Source organism: Salvia miltiorrhiza, chromosome 3 (genome assembly GCF_028751815.1).
Source record: "Salvia miltiorrhiza cultivar Shanhuang (shh) chromosome 3, IMPLAD_Smil_shh, whole genome shotgun sequence".
Taxonomy (NCBI): Eukaryota; Viridiplantae; Streptophyta; class Magnoliopsida; order Lamiales; family Lamiaceae; genus Salvia; species Salvia miltiorrhiza.
The window spans coordinates 34,747,300-34,762,883 of record NC_080389.1 but is presented as its reverse complement, the minus strand read 5'-3'; the positions used below and the strand labels follow the sequence as shown (position 1 = coordinate 34,762,883).

At 34.0% G+C, this 15,584-nt stretch overlaps 1 protein-coding gene across 2 annotated transcripts; it reads right to left on the bottom strand.

Annotated features, from left to right (window-relative positions):
* Positions 1-1,109: 1,109 nt before the first annotated feature.
* LOC131016431 (F-box/LRR-repeat protein 3-like) lies at positions 1,110-5,505 on the bottom strand. Of its 2 annotated transcripts, XR_009098995.1 has the most exons (9): positions 4,458-5,505; positions 3,387-3,512; positions 3,071-3,175; positions 2,598-2,991; positions 2,376-2,505; positions 1,951-2,245; positions 1,596-1,847; positions 1,396-1,508; positions 1,110-1,289 (listed from the first exon to the last, which is right to left on the bottom strand). XR_009098995.1 is itself a non-coding variant. In XM_057945125.1 (8 exons), the coding sequence occupies exons 1-8, from the start codon at positions 5,097-5,099 to the stop codon at positions 1,458-1,460; spliced, it is 1,995 nt and encodes a 664-aa protein (XP_057801108.1). In that variant the 5' UTR covers positions 5,100-5,505; the 3' UTR covers positions 1,110-1,457. The 2 variants fall into 2 exon arrangements, 1 of the variants encoding a protein (XP_057801108.1); XM_057945125.1 differs by having other exon boundaries at positions 1,110-1,508.
* Between the last annotated feature and the right edge of the window lie 10,079 nt (positions 5,506-15,584).

Sequence of the window (15,584 nt, the reverse complement as noted above, 5' to 3'; positions counted from 1 at the left end):
TCTTCAGCGGTGATATACATTTTACTCCACATCAATATATATATAGATAGATTTTTACAATGCTATATACTGAAAATTATTGTATATGACAGTGTACCGAGACACAGTATGTACTTGTATACCAATAAATACCGTTGATACGGTATATATCGGTAAATCTATACATACCTTGTTCTGGTATATTTCTTTATTGCGGTATTTATTGATTTTTCAGTATATATTGTGGTAATGGTATACATTGGTATACCAAAAATCTATACATTTACCTTATCAAAAAAATTCGGTATAGTATCATAACATTATCAAAAAAATATGATATACCTTAAGTTTGATATTTTATGGTATTTTTCAGTATGGTGATATACCAAGTTTCGATATATTTTCCCAGTCCCAAATCTAATTTCTCATAATTTTATATGTGGCACTATGTCTCACTCTTATATTTATTGTTTTAATAATATTTGTTGTAAAAATAAAATTTATGATAATATTATAATTGTACTTAACTTATGTTTCAAAATTTTGAAATTATTTAACTTAAACTCTGGATTTATCAACCCTAAATAATGAATTATTAACTAATAAAAACTAAATTAAAAGATAAAAATATAATTATGTATCTTAATTAGATCAAATAAATGTAGTTAATAATCACAAATTAAACTAACAATAAATCTATGCAGCCACATTGTGGCCACCCACAATTTAGTTGAATAGAGAAAATTTCAATTAATTTAATTTATTTTTTAAAATAAAAATAGAATTTAGTTGTTTTATTGTAGTATCTATATTGTATAGTAGTTATTTTTTTGTAATTGTTTTTTGCATTTTTTATTTTTAATAAAAAAAAATACAAAAAATTACTAAAAAAACTCACAATAAGAATACAATAAATTTATTTAAAAAAACTCACAATAAGAATACCTAAATCTTATTTTTATTTAAAAAAATAAATTAAAAAATTAATATTTTTTCTATCTAAGTGAATTATGGGTGGTCACTATGTGACTGTTTAGCATTACTCTTAAACTAAAGCATAAAAAACTGAAATTGGAGAGAGAAAAAAAAAGGATAAAAGAAGATCAAAAAAATTGAAAGTAGTCACAAAGTGAGACAATAAATATGGTACACTAAGTACTGCATAGGGCCAGCTTTCCGCATTACATTTTATACTTTGCAAGCATGCCGTAATGACATTATAAATGTACGCATCGATAAAAATGGACGCAACAAGAAAACGTAGTTTGAACAAAATTGGTGGCCCTTCCAAAGCAAAGAGAGACGAACAACTGTTTGACTCAACAAGATGAACACTTGTTAGTTGTTACCAACCTTGAGAAGCAAACAGTATGCTACCACGTACCGCCTACCGTAGAATTGAGAGACGGGACGAACCTTTATGACGAGCTTCAAGAGTGTAGCACAATTGTCATTAATTTGCAGTTTTCTGGACTGCGTTACTCTATCTCGTCTAAATGAAGTTTCCAACACTTGGGATCTAACTCCGCCTGCAAATCAAGGAACGACGGCTTAGTTTCCGTCGCATATTCAACTCATTACACAAGCCCAAAGACACAAGTGGAAACCATGGTTACCTGAAATACTTTATCTCTCCACTGGAAAGCACAGCCACGGGCTTCTAGATGTTTGACAAGAAGCTCTGGCAACGAAGATTTGAACAAAGACTGAAGCTTTACTTTGGTTAGTCCACCACATGCTAAGAGAGCAGCCGCGAGTCCTCTGGGAGTCAAGCCCCTCACGTGGAGGACAGTCATGCTCTGTAGGCAGCTAATACTTGCAAGGGAGACGAGCCCCACATCACTGACCGATGTGTACGAAAAGTTTATCTGCATGTTGATAAGTCAAAGCGGTTATTCCTGGACTTTCTTACACAATGATATGATCATCCGATGAAAGGGGAGAAAAAACTAAAGGAATGTCGAACAACACCTGTTTGAGGTTATGAGAGAAGCGAGCAAGAGAAATCATTCCAGCATCATCAATGTTGTGACACTTTTTTATGTCCAACTTGGAGAGTTGCTTGCATCCCATTGCAATGGCTTCTAGACCCACTGAAGTGATAAGAAGGCATCCCCGACTTTCTAGTGTGTTCAGCTTCGAGCATTTGGACAAGGACATCAAGGAACGATCAGTGATGGATTTACAATATGCAATATTGATCATTTCTAGGTCAGGACAACCACTAGCAATGGCCGAGATACTAGAATCACCAATTCCATCCGATCTGGGAAAGAAAAGATATTGAACATAAATGGAAGAAAGAAAAGCTTCGAAGCAACCGAGTATGTTTCTTGTTTGTATGCTTGAATCAAAATGAAATACATCATGTGTACACATATAAGATAAATGCTGACCTGTATAAGTCTAGCTCTTTGAGCTTTGAGCAAGACGTGCCTATATGGATGAGCCCCTCGTCGGTTATATTCAGGCAGATCCCCAGCTTCAAGCTTTTGACTCGAGAGCATGTGGAGATGGATTTCAGACCTAGATGCATATCAATTGAATCAGCATTACTGAAAATCCTCTAAAGCTGATTCCGGACATATATAACTGAGCCAAATGAAGCAAATAGTTACCTTCATCATCAATTTCATTATCCGTAACATCAAGCTCCTCCAGAAACTGGCATCGCTGCCCAATCAAAACAAAAGCCTCAGCTGGAATCAAGGTGCATGATTCCATCTTGAGGGTAACGAGGGAGGTACAAGAATTTGTTATGTGAGCAACAGATGCACTAGTTATTTTGCGGCAGCAGGTAATGTCTAGTTTTTTCAAGTCTTTGTGTTTCGCAACGAGGGGGGAAAGTCCTTCATCTGTCACTCCTAAGCACTTACTTAAGCTTAGTTCACTCAGTGAAACACACCAGTTCCCAATGGCTTTGAGTCCGGAACACGTGACCTTGCAACCATCAAGTTTTATAGATTGCAACATAGAAAGCTTTTGCAAACTATCAGCAAGAGCAAGATCCACCTGAAAATTCAGTAGTAAAAGGAGTTAAAAATTAAAAAAGCTAGGAACTGGGGGGGGGGGGGGGGAATTGGAGACTCACGCGCGAACCATAGGACAAGATTAGTTGCCTCAAACTTGCAGTAGCAGTGGTGAGAGAAGATAAACCCACGTGACTGACTTTCTGACAGCTTGACATATCAAGTGTCTGTTGAAACAAAGGAAGCTGATTAAGGCCAAAGCACAACTTCTGCTTCAAGATTTATAAAGTGTAAAGAAAACACTAACTTCCAATGTCCTATGAACATATGCTGTCACTGGAACGCTATGCATTTGTACTATATTATACAAATAGTGAAAGTCCTTGAGTCTAATCATGCTTAATCCAAGTAAAGTACAACTATTCCCAAAATTAATACCTCAAGAGATTTGCATCCTTGGTTGAGAGCTGCAAGGCTGTCATCATCGATTCCAAAACACCCCTCTAGAACCAAATCTTCAAGGTGTTTCAACTCTAAGATTTGCGACAAGCATTTATTGGTGATCTACATGGCAGAAAACAAGAGAAGTGGCATCATCAGTCTTGTAGTCCATGAATATTGCTCACTGAAGCTATATAGGCTTTTATTCATACAGAGTTCAACTATAAAATTATATATTTTGCACAAACAAATCAGCAAAGCCTACAGTCTCAATCTTGCATACAGAGAAAACATAAGAGTATAGCAAGTAAATATATTTGTGATTCAAACAATAGTCTGGAACTTAAATATTGTTAACCCTTTACTATTCAAAACCAGCACAAAATCAAATCACTGGTCCCGTAAAATAGAGCTCGTTCTACAAATTTTCCTATTCTGTAAGAGTAGAATATTTTGATACATAAAGAATTCCTGCAAAGACCAAGCAGCGCCAACAATATTATCTGGTCAACATATATAGACATGTGTCTATATATAACTCCCCCTACATAAACCATCAGGAAAAGTTCGAATCCATTACAAAATTATCAGCTATGGCAAACAGCTCTCGTTAACAATCCCAACCAAGAGCTTAGCAACTCCAGGGCAGATAAGTAGCAACAACATTTAACTATCCCGATCAAGGATACTATCTACAAGTATTACGCGGAAGCACATCAACTTTTAAATACTAAAACAACATTTAGTTTCTTCATATATGAAGGAGAAACACTCAAGGTTAAGACCTTAGGCCACTGACTGGTGTAAGGTCAACTTCAAATACTTATTATACAGAAATGAATTTCATTCATTCAGTTATTTAGCAAACAACTATTATGGCAGTAAACGTACAGTCCCTTCATGAAATCATGTTCAATGCAACCATATCATGAAGAAGACAACAAATTATAACAAACAAGGCTAACAAATCATGGGTCATCAGAACTCAGTCACCAAACAATCAACTTACAATAAAACATCAAAAGTAGAATCAAATAATCTAGAAAACATTATAAAATTGAGTGATACCGGCAAGAAGGAGAGGTCCAAACTGCGAATATCTTGACACTTAACAGCAATCAATCCCACCCCCAAATCACCAACACCCAAACACCATTTCAAGCTCAGCAACTTGAGCTTCCTACACCCCACAACAATACAACCTATCCCAATGTCAGTAATAGACTTACACCTAACCAACCACAGCTTCTCCAAGTTCTTGGCCTCGGCTATGGAAGCCGCGGCCAAGTCCTTAAGCTCTGTGGCATTCGACAGATCAATCTCAACCAAATTCGCGCAATTCAACACCAAATTAGACAGCCCCACATGCCCAAAAAACTTGGACCTAGACAGATTAATCGACCGCAGCAATCCCTTACAATAACTGGATACAACATTAAGCGTAGCATCGGTCACTCTAGGACAGAGCGAAAGATCAAGATTTGAAACATGAGGGTATCTCAGCAAAACTTTCATTAACAGCTCCGAACGAAGGGGTTTCAAGAGCTTCCTATGGCGGGACTCAATGTCGTAAAACGACCGGCAAACAAGAGAAAACGACTTCCTATCAACAGGGTTGTCGAGGAAATCAAGGAGCGTGAATACTATCTCTTCAGACAGAAGATCGAAACGGCTGAAGCTGGGATCAGGGATCGATTTCAGCTTCTTCATCACAGCAAAGACGGAAGATTTCTCAGGCAATGAGGCTAAAAATTTGTTCTTTGTAGCTTAATCTGCAAAAAAAGGGTTCGATGTTTTGTGGGTTTTCACCTTTTACGCCTGCTTTTTTCAGGAATATTTTGTAAATCATAGGAGGTGTGGAAGAATGGGTGCAATGATGCTAAAAATAGGCGTATTTAAAATGGAGGAAGGAATTGTAGTTTTGATATAAATGTGGACGTTGCAAGAGTTAGAAGCAACCGTTAACGGAAAGACACTAGGTGGAGTTTGATCAGTTGAAGGAGAGAGAGAGAGAGAGAGGGTATGGATTGAGGAAGCAGGATATGGGGGAATTGCAAAATTACAATTGCTGTCCCTTTTGGGATTGGCATATTTCTTTTTGTTTTTCTTGGCGAACAAATGTGACGCAATTTGCGAGGACATATTTATCCACTCTTGTGCAACAGTCGTATTGTATTATTTATTTAATACTACAAAATAAACTAGTTCAATACAAATTTTTTAAATTTATTTAATTTACTTTTTAAGTAAAAATAAAAATTAATTATTTTATTTTATTATTTATATTGTACTCCCTCCGTCCCAACGAAGATGCTACATTTCTAAATATGAAAAAAATAAGGGATTTTAATTGCAGAATTACAATTAATTAATCACTCCCTTATTACATTATCTCTCATACTTTATCACTTTTATACTACACACTTAAAACACTAATTTACAATTGCTTAAATTTCATGTCGAAAAGAAATGTATCATCTTAGCTGGGACGGAGGAAGTATTTATTTTTTAACCTTCTTTACATTTTTTATTCTTATTTTATTTTTTTTATAAAAATAAAAGATATTATAAAAAAATAGTTACAATGTAGACAATGCAATAAAATACGTAAATCTTATTTTATTTTAAAATATAAGTTCAATAAATATTTTTTAAAAATCTATTTAACTAATTTATGGGTGGTCACTATGGCTGTATAACATCACTCTATGCAAAAAGCCTCGAACAAACCCTAAAGCGTTTGGAATTAAAAATATTTAACTATTCGAGTTGTTGATATAGTCAACAAATTTTTATTTCAATAAAACTACAGTGTATTACTCCTTGAAATTCAATAGAAAAATACTTTACATTGTAATTTATAATTATTTTAGTAGTATTATTTTTGTGATAATATTCCCTTCGTCCCATAAAAATATGTATAGTTTGGGACGGTACAGATTTTTACCGTGTAAGTCTGCTATCGTGTAAGCGTTGCGGGCGGAGGTTACACGAGGGCTACACGTTCTATCGTGTAGCCCTTTAAACGGCTTCCTCCTTCTTCTTCCTCACTTTCACTCCACAATTCTCCTTCTTCTTTCACTTTCATTCCTTCTTCTTCCTCCTTCAAGCGCTTTCATCTTCTTTCTTCCGACAATGGCGGAATCCGACCACGGTTCTTCGTCTGATTCATCCGACGGTGTAGCTCATGCGATCATGGAGGAGATAGAGTTACAGAAACAACTGCTTCCTCACATCTATATGCCCAGCCGGCGCCGGAGGCAGGACGTGTGAAACGTCCCCGGTCTTACGTCCACCGTGATAGAGAGGAAGCCCATCTACGTCTTATGCAAGACTACTTCAACGACAATTCGACATACGGACCTACATTTTTCCGGCGGCATTTTCGAATGCAGAAGGAGCTGTTCTTGTGCATCGTGAAGGCTGTTCAAGGTGAAGATACTTTCTTCCAGATGACCACTGATGCAATAGGTCGGGACTCTCTTTCCCCTTTGTAGAAATACACGTCGGCTATCCGCCAGTTAGCCACCGGCGTCAGTGCGGATACTTTTGACGAGTATCTCAGAGTCGCCAACTCCACCGGGCGTGTATGCCTCAAGAAGTTCTGCAAGGCGGTCATCCGGGCTTTTGGAGCCCACTATCTGCGTCGTCCAACGCCGGAGGACATCACACGCCTTACCCAGATGCATGAGGTGCGACACGGATTTCTCGGGATGCTCGGGAGTCTTGATTGTATGCATTGGGGGTGGAAGAATTTCCCAAAGGCGTGGCACGGTGCCTACACACGCGGGGATCAGAGAGAGCCCACCTTGATATTGGAGGCTGTTGCATCCCACGATCTGTGGATTTGGCATGCCTTTTTCGGTGTCGCTGGTTCGAACAACAACATCAACGTTCTCAACCAGTCGCCTCTCTTCGCCGACGTGTTGGATGGAACTGCCCCGCCTGTGCTCTTTCAGGCGAACCATCGCTACTACCAGATGGGCTACTACTTGTGCGACGGCATATATCCGGAGTGGCGTTGCTTCATCAAGAGTCCACCGATGGCGACAAATCAGAAGGAGGCGAGGTTCTAGAAGATGCAAGAATCGGCACGAAAGGATGTCGAACGTGCCTTTGGAGTCCTTCAAGCACGGTGGGGAATCATTCGCAGCCCCGCGCGGAATTGGTACTTGGAGCACCTCCGAGACATCATGTTGTGTTGCATCATTCTCCACAACATGATTGTGGAGCACGAAGGTGAAGGAGCAACCAACTGGAGAGATGACGACGCGCGACATGGGGCGTCTAGCAGTGACTCGACGGAGAGTGGTCGAGCAACCCCAGTTTCATTCGAGGAATATGTCCAAAGAGATGCCCTTCTCCGAGATAGGCAGTTGCACGCCGCGCTCCAATATGATTTGATGGAGCATGTTGGGCATGTTTCGGACCTCTAGGGCCGTAATAGTTATTTGTAGGATTTGTTTTTATTTTATTAAATTTTATGTAATTTTTAGGATTTCAAAATTAATGCAATTTAAATTTGAAGTAAATTGTGTAATTTAAATTTATGAAATTAAACTTAAATGAAAAATGGAAAAATCAAAACTAAAGTTATCATGTAAGCTATCATGTAACCCCAATGCAGCATCTTTACACCATGTGGTCCCCCCCTCATAAAGTAGGCTATCATGTAACCCCATTGCGGATGCTCTAAGAAATTCCATAAAATGTAATGTATGTGGACAAATGGTCTCACATTGATATTGTAATGTTTAGTGGGAAGAATATCATTATAAATGGGCTATACATATTTTTATGGGACGGACGAAAAATGAAAATTATACATATTTTTATAGGACGAAGGGAGTATCATATTAAATTCTTCTTCTGTTTCGGATATAAGTCTATAACATCCCAAAAAATAGAGCAACTAAATTAAGAAAATATAGATAAGTGTTAATGGGTAAAAATGTGCACTTTTATTAAAAACTCGATCCTATCCTATGCCCAAATTAAAGTGAATGGTCGAAATTGTCTTTGAATGTTGATAGATTTGCATCAATTTTTGTGTAAAGTCTTACACTTTTCTAATATAAGTACAATTGTGTAAGAAAAAATAGCTTGATGTTAAAAAAAGTAGGTTGTTGCTCGGACGTCAACCTACTTTTCCGACCGGCAAATTACTTTTACTTGATGGATACAAAAATTTATATTTTGTAGTAATTTGAATTCTTTTTCATGGTAAAGTTTAGAAGATCAATTAATGTGAGAATAATGAATAAGGAAGGAAAATAAGGAAGGAAAAATGGTGAACTTTTCTTTTGTGTAAAATGTGGGATAAGAAAAGAGACATTTAAAGGCATAAATTTTTGTTATCCCTCTTTTTCCCTTCTATCAACGTGAACGCACCCTTAAAGTTTAATATGTTTTCAATGTGGGATAGATGATTTATATAGCTAAAAATAGGGAATATAGAAGACTAGTGTTGCCCCCGTGCTTTCGCACGGACAACACTTTTTTTTCTTTTAGTTCTATATTTTTGGTTTATAGAAATTAGTAAATTAATTTAAATTTTAAATATAGTTAAATATTTATATGTATTGTGAGTAATAATAAAAATATGCACCAATAAGTAGTTTGTGATGTTCTACAATTAATAATAAAGTTCATTTTCACAAATATTGTAATTACAACACAAGTTAGAAGGGAAAGAACTTGAGTAGTGCAAATATACAGAGATGGAGACGATTTCTTGGAGAATAATATTCAAGAGCACTTCATATATTTTTTGTATTTTTATTACTTAACCCAAAAAATCTGCTGATTACAATGACTATGGTGGTATTTATAGACATTACAAAAGAAAGGGTACAATGGTCTTTTAGCCTTCTCACGCACTCCTCATGCACGAACATTGCCTCGGTATCATTGTCACTCTCGATTGTCCTTTCTTAACGGTCTTACAGCTTTTTCATCTTTAACAGATGGTCGTTGATGGCCAGGGCCGGACCTGACATTTCGGGGGCCCTAGGCGAAAAGGAAAAAAAGGGGCCCCTAATAGAAGAAGCTTCGAGAAGTTGTAGCAAATTTGAGATAGCTGTAAACCTGCAACATTGACCATAAAGTGCAATAAATTAGAAAACAATGATAAAATAATTATAAAAATAACTTAGATCTTCTAGCATTTTGAGACGCAAAATCATCAATAATTTCTTCAAGATCAAGCTTTTCTAATACCTCATGTTCAATGCATAAAATCGCTAATCCATTCAACCTTTCTTGAGACATAGTAGAACGCAAATATGATTTTATCAATTTTAATTTTGAAAAACTTCTTTCTGTTGAAGCTACAGTAACTGGTATTACTGTAACATTTGGAAAGCAATCTGAAACTTTAACAAATTCAAGAACCTCACCAAGCGATTTTGTTTCAGATGGTAAACACATTTGTAGCACTAAAAGACTCCTCATCACATAATGGAATCTCTTCTTGACAACTTTCATCAAATTGTTTCTTCCTACGAATCATACGTTTTGGTGGAAAAATAGGATCAATTTCCATCTTAGATGCAAGCTCCTTAGCTAATGTCAAGGCCAATTGAAAACCATCATCTCTATATTTTTCAAAATAAGAAATCAAACCTTTCAAAATAACTATTGCAACATCAATTTGCATATTTTTAGATTGTAATTTTTTGCTAATCAAATTTGTTTTGTTCAATATATTATGCCATATAGTCATACCCAACAAAAACTCAAAATTCTCAAGTTCATTAGTCGCCAAAGACTCGGCTTCACTCCTAGTTTTAGCATCATCACTTACTCTTGCTAGTTCAAATAGAGCCTCTCTTATCTCATTAGGTTGAGTTATTATAGCAGTAACACTATTAATATGACTTTCCCATGAGGAGAAGAACAGAACTCCCGGCGCTGGCAGCGTCGCAGCGGCAGCAAACACAGTAGATGTTCAATACAATTGAGTTGAGAGTGAGAGATGGAGGAGAGAGTTGAGAGATGGAAAGAGAGAGAGAGCCGTGAGACTGAGAGCAGAGAGACGAGAGTTCTGAGAGAGAGAAAGCGTGAGAGAGCCGTTGAGAGAGAGAGCGTGAGAGAGCTTCAATATATATATATTTTTTATGATTGCTGTTGTGGGCCGCTGTTATTTAGAAAGTAGGTAAGTAATTTTTTTTTTTTTTTTAATGGTAGGGTGCTGTCGGCCCAGCTTTAGAAAGTAGGTAAATAATTTTTTTTATTTTTTTTTTATTTTTTTTTATGGTAGGGTATAATATAAGTGGGCCTAAATTTTGGGGCCCCCAAAAATTGGGGGCCCTAGGCCATTGCCCCACCAAATTAACATAAGGGCCGGCCCTGTTGATGGCCTGTGCAGGTGCATGTGTTTGACCTGCGCTGCTCAAGTGTGATCCGCTTATATTCGTTTAGAGTTCATCTTTCACCTGCGCTGTCAATCTTTTTCCACAGGTAATAACAAATATAATATATAAGTAGATGTCAAAGGTAATATCCTGCAGTGATGAGGATTTTACCCCTCATCAATAGACGAATTAAGAAGCATCTATTTCAATCGATTTTAAAATTATAGTAAATTATTAGTATATTGTATTCCCTCCGTCCACGATAAGTGTGATCTTTTTGTCATTTTCGTCCGTCCACAATAAGTGTGGTCTTTCCATTTTAGGAAATATACCTTTATACTTTTACTTACATTCACACACAATATTTACAAAAAAATCCATCTCACAACCATTTATTAATTACCTAACAATTCAACTTTGGTGGAACTCTTTTCCTACTTTATACACATCTATCAATATTTTCTTAAAACTCGTGCTCTCCCATCCACACCACACTTATCGTGGACAAAAGGAGTACTATCTATATAATAAATTTTACATATCTATTACTTATATAATGAAATGTGTAACTCGCAAATCATTCATAAATATTGGTAATTTATAATATTAAGGGTGCATTTATTTTGATTGATAAATTTATTATTGGAAAATAAGGGATAACAAAAATTTATACCTTTAAATGTCTCATTTATCGCACTACAAGAAATTGAGTTTTTACCCACACATAATTACCCACACATAATAATGTGTGGTAGTTTAGCCACACATAATTTCAAAATGTGTAGGTAATTCACACAAAAAAATTTCATTAGTTATTGACATTTAAAATGTGTGGCAAAAACATTTTCGTGACATTTATTATTTTACGGTTATTTTTAATTTTTATTATGTGTAATAAAATTTATTTTTGAATTTGTTGTGCCAACGTGGCAAACTAATAAAAGTTATTAACCACACATAATTATAAATTATCTATGTGTGGGTAATGAATTTTTATCATTATTTATTCTCGACATGTAAGAAACGTGGGAATATATTTTTAGCCACATTTATATTGATGTTTTACCCACAAATAATTACCCATACATATTTTGGAAAATGTGTTGGTGAATCAATTAGAAACTTTTAATTAGTTATTGACATTTAAAATGTGTAGCAGAAAATAATTTGTAACATTTATTGTATGGCGGTCATTTTTTTTTAAGTTTTATTTTATTTAATGAAATTTATTTTTATATTTGGTGTGTATACGTGGCAACTTATTAATTTTTTTTAACCACATTTAATTATCAATTATATATGTGCGGATAATATTTTTTATATTTATATTTTGACAAATTAAAGTAAATTTAATTTAATTTTTATTTTTTAAACACAAACTTAATTTAAAAAAAATCAAATTGCAAAAGCAAGGATTGAACCTTTAAAAAAATCAAATTGCAGAAACAAGGATTGAACCCTATATAATAGGTTGAACAACTTAGACTTATCCACTACACCAATAACCCTATTCGTATTTTTATTATATCGCATAATAATATTTTAGGTTAATTAGTCTTGAAATATTGAGGAATTAATTTGGAAGAATAATGTTATAATTTTTTTTTTAACTTTTGAATATTGGATTTCGGTTTTTGGCATGATTATCATGAATAATTGATCCATCCGAATTAATGGAGGAGTGTAATCAAGTTGAAAATTTTGTTTAGTGATAAAAAAAAAGATTATAAAATTGTTTCATATATTCTAATCCCTTTATTTTCTCAACTAAATTCTTTAAAATACTTTTAAAAGTCTTGAACTAATACACTCAGACTTTAAAAGTATGTAGAAATCTATAAAAATCCTGAACGAATACACCCCCTAAATCTCAAAGGAGAAGATTATATATGAAGATAAATACGAAGTAATTATATATAGTCCTATTATAAATATAAAAGGAGTCATATTTCTATTAGAACTCTTGATATTTTTCCAACAACTTTAATTATCATTATGCTTTGTACAAAGTTAAAATTTTATATTTTTAAATTCATGATTTTATTAAGTAATTAATGTGGATTGTTTTAGTTTATTTTATTTTTCAAAAATAATTTGTATGTTATAATTATCTGTTCAAAATTTAAAATTAATCTAAAAAAGAAAATTATTTCATTTTACTTCCATTTTCTAAAACTCCCACTAAATACAATTCTAATTAATACTCCCACTACTCCACTTCACATCCCCCACCAATTCGTCCCCACCAAAATTCTCTGGCTTCCACTAATTAAATTGCTCTCTTATTATACATCGACCTGAAATTATTCTTAAGAGAAGAAATCAAAGTAAACCGCATACGACATCCACATCTTCATGCGAGTACGAACTAATCCACTTTTCATTACTTTCAAGAAGACGCTTCATAGATGATTTTTTTATTTTTTATTTACTTGGGAGAGGGGGAGCGATGGGATTTGAACCTAAATCTCATTGTTCGCAGACATGAATTTGTATCGCCTGATGTCTCTTTGGGGGATGAATAGCGCATTAAAATATCTTATAAACATTTTACTTATTATAAACTTAAACTTTATTTGCACACAAAAAGTTAAAATTAATTAAAAGAGAACAATTTTTTTTGCAGAATTAATTATGAATTATAGCTAGAATCAACCCACACCAAATGTAGACAAAAAATGACAAAAATCAAACCATAGGCACAAAATAACATGATGTCGTTTTGGCATAATTATACTCATTCAACTCATAAGCATATTGTTTAAATATAAAGTAGACACAAGGAGAGGTCATTTAAATATATTCACATGTTCTAACAAAATATTTACACTATCAATGCATGTTAATATAGTGTCACATAAGAAGGGAGAACAAAAAACATTACTTTCTATCCAGGTTTTCCCAATAAATCACAATTAAATATTCTTATATCACATAAGAGGGGAGAAAAAGAAATACTTACTTCTATCTAGATATCCCCAATGAATATATAGACAAATTTCAATTAGCATAAAAATCAGCAAACTTCCACAACAACAAAGTAACATTAAAAAGCAATATCGATCCTTCACCTCTCTCATCCTATCATCAATCTACTGTTTTTTCTCTCGAAATTAAAGAAATGCAATTAAGAGGCGGTTTGGCTGAGCTTATAAGCTCCTTTAAAGTATTTGACAAAATAAGCTTCCAAACAACTTTTAAGCTCTAAAAAAAATAAGTTCCTCTACTCAACTTATTTTTTTATAATCTTATATGCAACAATTATTTTATAAATATTTTTCAACTATAATTTATTATTTTCATTATATATAATTCAAGTTCATTTTTCTTCGATTTTCTCTCTCTAATAAAAACTTCTATCTCTAACTTATAAGCTCAATTATCCAAACACTTTAACAACTTATAAGCTCTTAAAAATTACATCTTATAAGCTCTTGCTTATAAGCTCTTTAAAATAAGTTTAGCCAAACATTAGCCAAGCACCCTAAGTCTATTTTCATTTCTATCTCTCGTCGATTTGCAGATGGGTGTTTCTAGAGAGAGAGAATATAATTTAAAGAGAAATGGATCTATTCGCCTAAAAAATCTTCATAGCAGCACCCACATCACATAACACACAACACCAAAAGGAAAAGTGGGAATTTATTTGCTTCAAACATCTTCCTAGAAATAAAACCAAACCCACATCACATAACACCAAAAAAGCAAAGAAAGAGGGAGGAAAATTTAACATCAACATTTTCTTTTAATTTCTGATTTTTTGTCGGAGAAATAAAATAGGAGAGAGAGAATACGGTATGTGGAGAAAGAAAAAAATTGAAAATATCAGAAAGTGTTAAAACATTAATTTGGGTAGTTGAACAGTTTCCTGCATCAGATTTGAGAATTTTTTTGTGGAATAGCTGAATATGTACTCAAATGTGTATGGGGAAAGTAATTGAAATAATAAAAAAATTGCGTGGAAACCTAATTTTGAGCGGGAAAAATAATGTTTTGTAGGGATTTTTCATGCAGACTACTTTGCTTATTATAGATATAGATATCACCTATGACTTGACTGGAATGAATGTGGTGCTTTTAATATATTTTATTTTATATAATTAATAATAGAATTTAAATCAATATACTTCCAATTTTTATTTCAACTCGAGTCTCTATACATTTACTTTTATTTGCATTAAATTCCTAAATCATTAATAGATAAGTCTTGTATCTGAATTAAAATTTTAAATTGTTAATAGCTAAATTTTAAGACTTCCGTTTGCCTTAAATATATATCCTTTTTTTTAAACCTTAAATATATATCCTTGATATTAGGGTAGCACTGCACAAGTCACAACAATACAAGGCTAGCATAAATCGAGCAAATGCCTACTTTAAACATAAATCAACGTATAATTTAAGACTCAATGAAATCAAACAAATGCACTTGATCTTAATAATACTTGTTTGTATGAAGAAGAAATGTTAGCTAATTATATTCTATTGTAAACATAAAAAAGCGAAAGATCATGTGATATAAGATTATGTGATGCATAAATATGCATGTAACATATACACATGAATTTATGAAATGAAATTATAGTATATGCGTGTGAATAATGAATAAAGCGGGAGGGTATATAAGTCTTTTTAGAAGGGGTTGACAGTGGCGTACGGGAAAGGACATGAAAAGGGGCAAGGGTAGTTTAGGAAAAAAAAGAAAGTCGTTGTCCTCCACCTTGGGAGGTTGATAAGTAGACTCGGTGTATCCGGTGGAGAATATATGTGAGGAAGGACTTACTTTATTTTTGTGCGGACAGGTACGATCTACTTTCTTAAATAAAAATCAATTTTAAAA

Bases quoted from the DNA above. Each gene is read 5' to 3' on its own strand.
- LOC131016431 (XM_057945125.1), bottom strand. From the start codon at position 5,099: ATGAAGAAGCTGAAATCGATCCCTGATCCCAGCTTCAGCCGTTTCGAT. The intron at 2,506-2,597 runs GTAACTATTTGC...ATATGCATCTAG, and splicing joins TAATGAAATTGATGATGAAG to GTCTGAAATCCATCTCCACA. The intron at 1,509-1,595 runs GTAACCATGGTT...CTTGATTTGCAG, and splicing joins GGAGAGATAAAGTATTTCAG to GCGGAGTTAGATCCCAAGTG.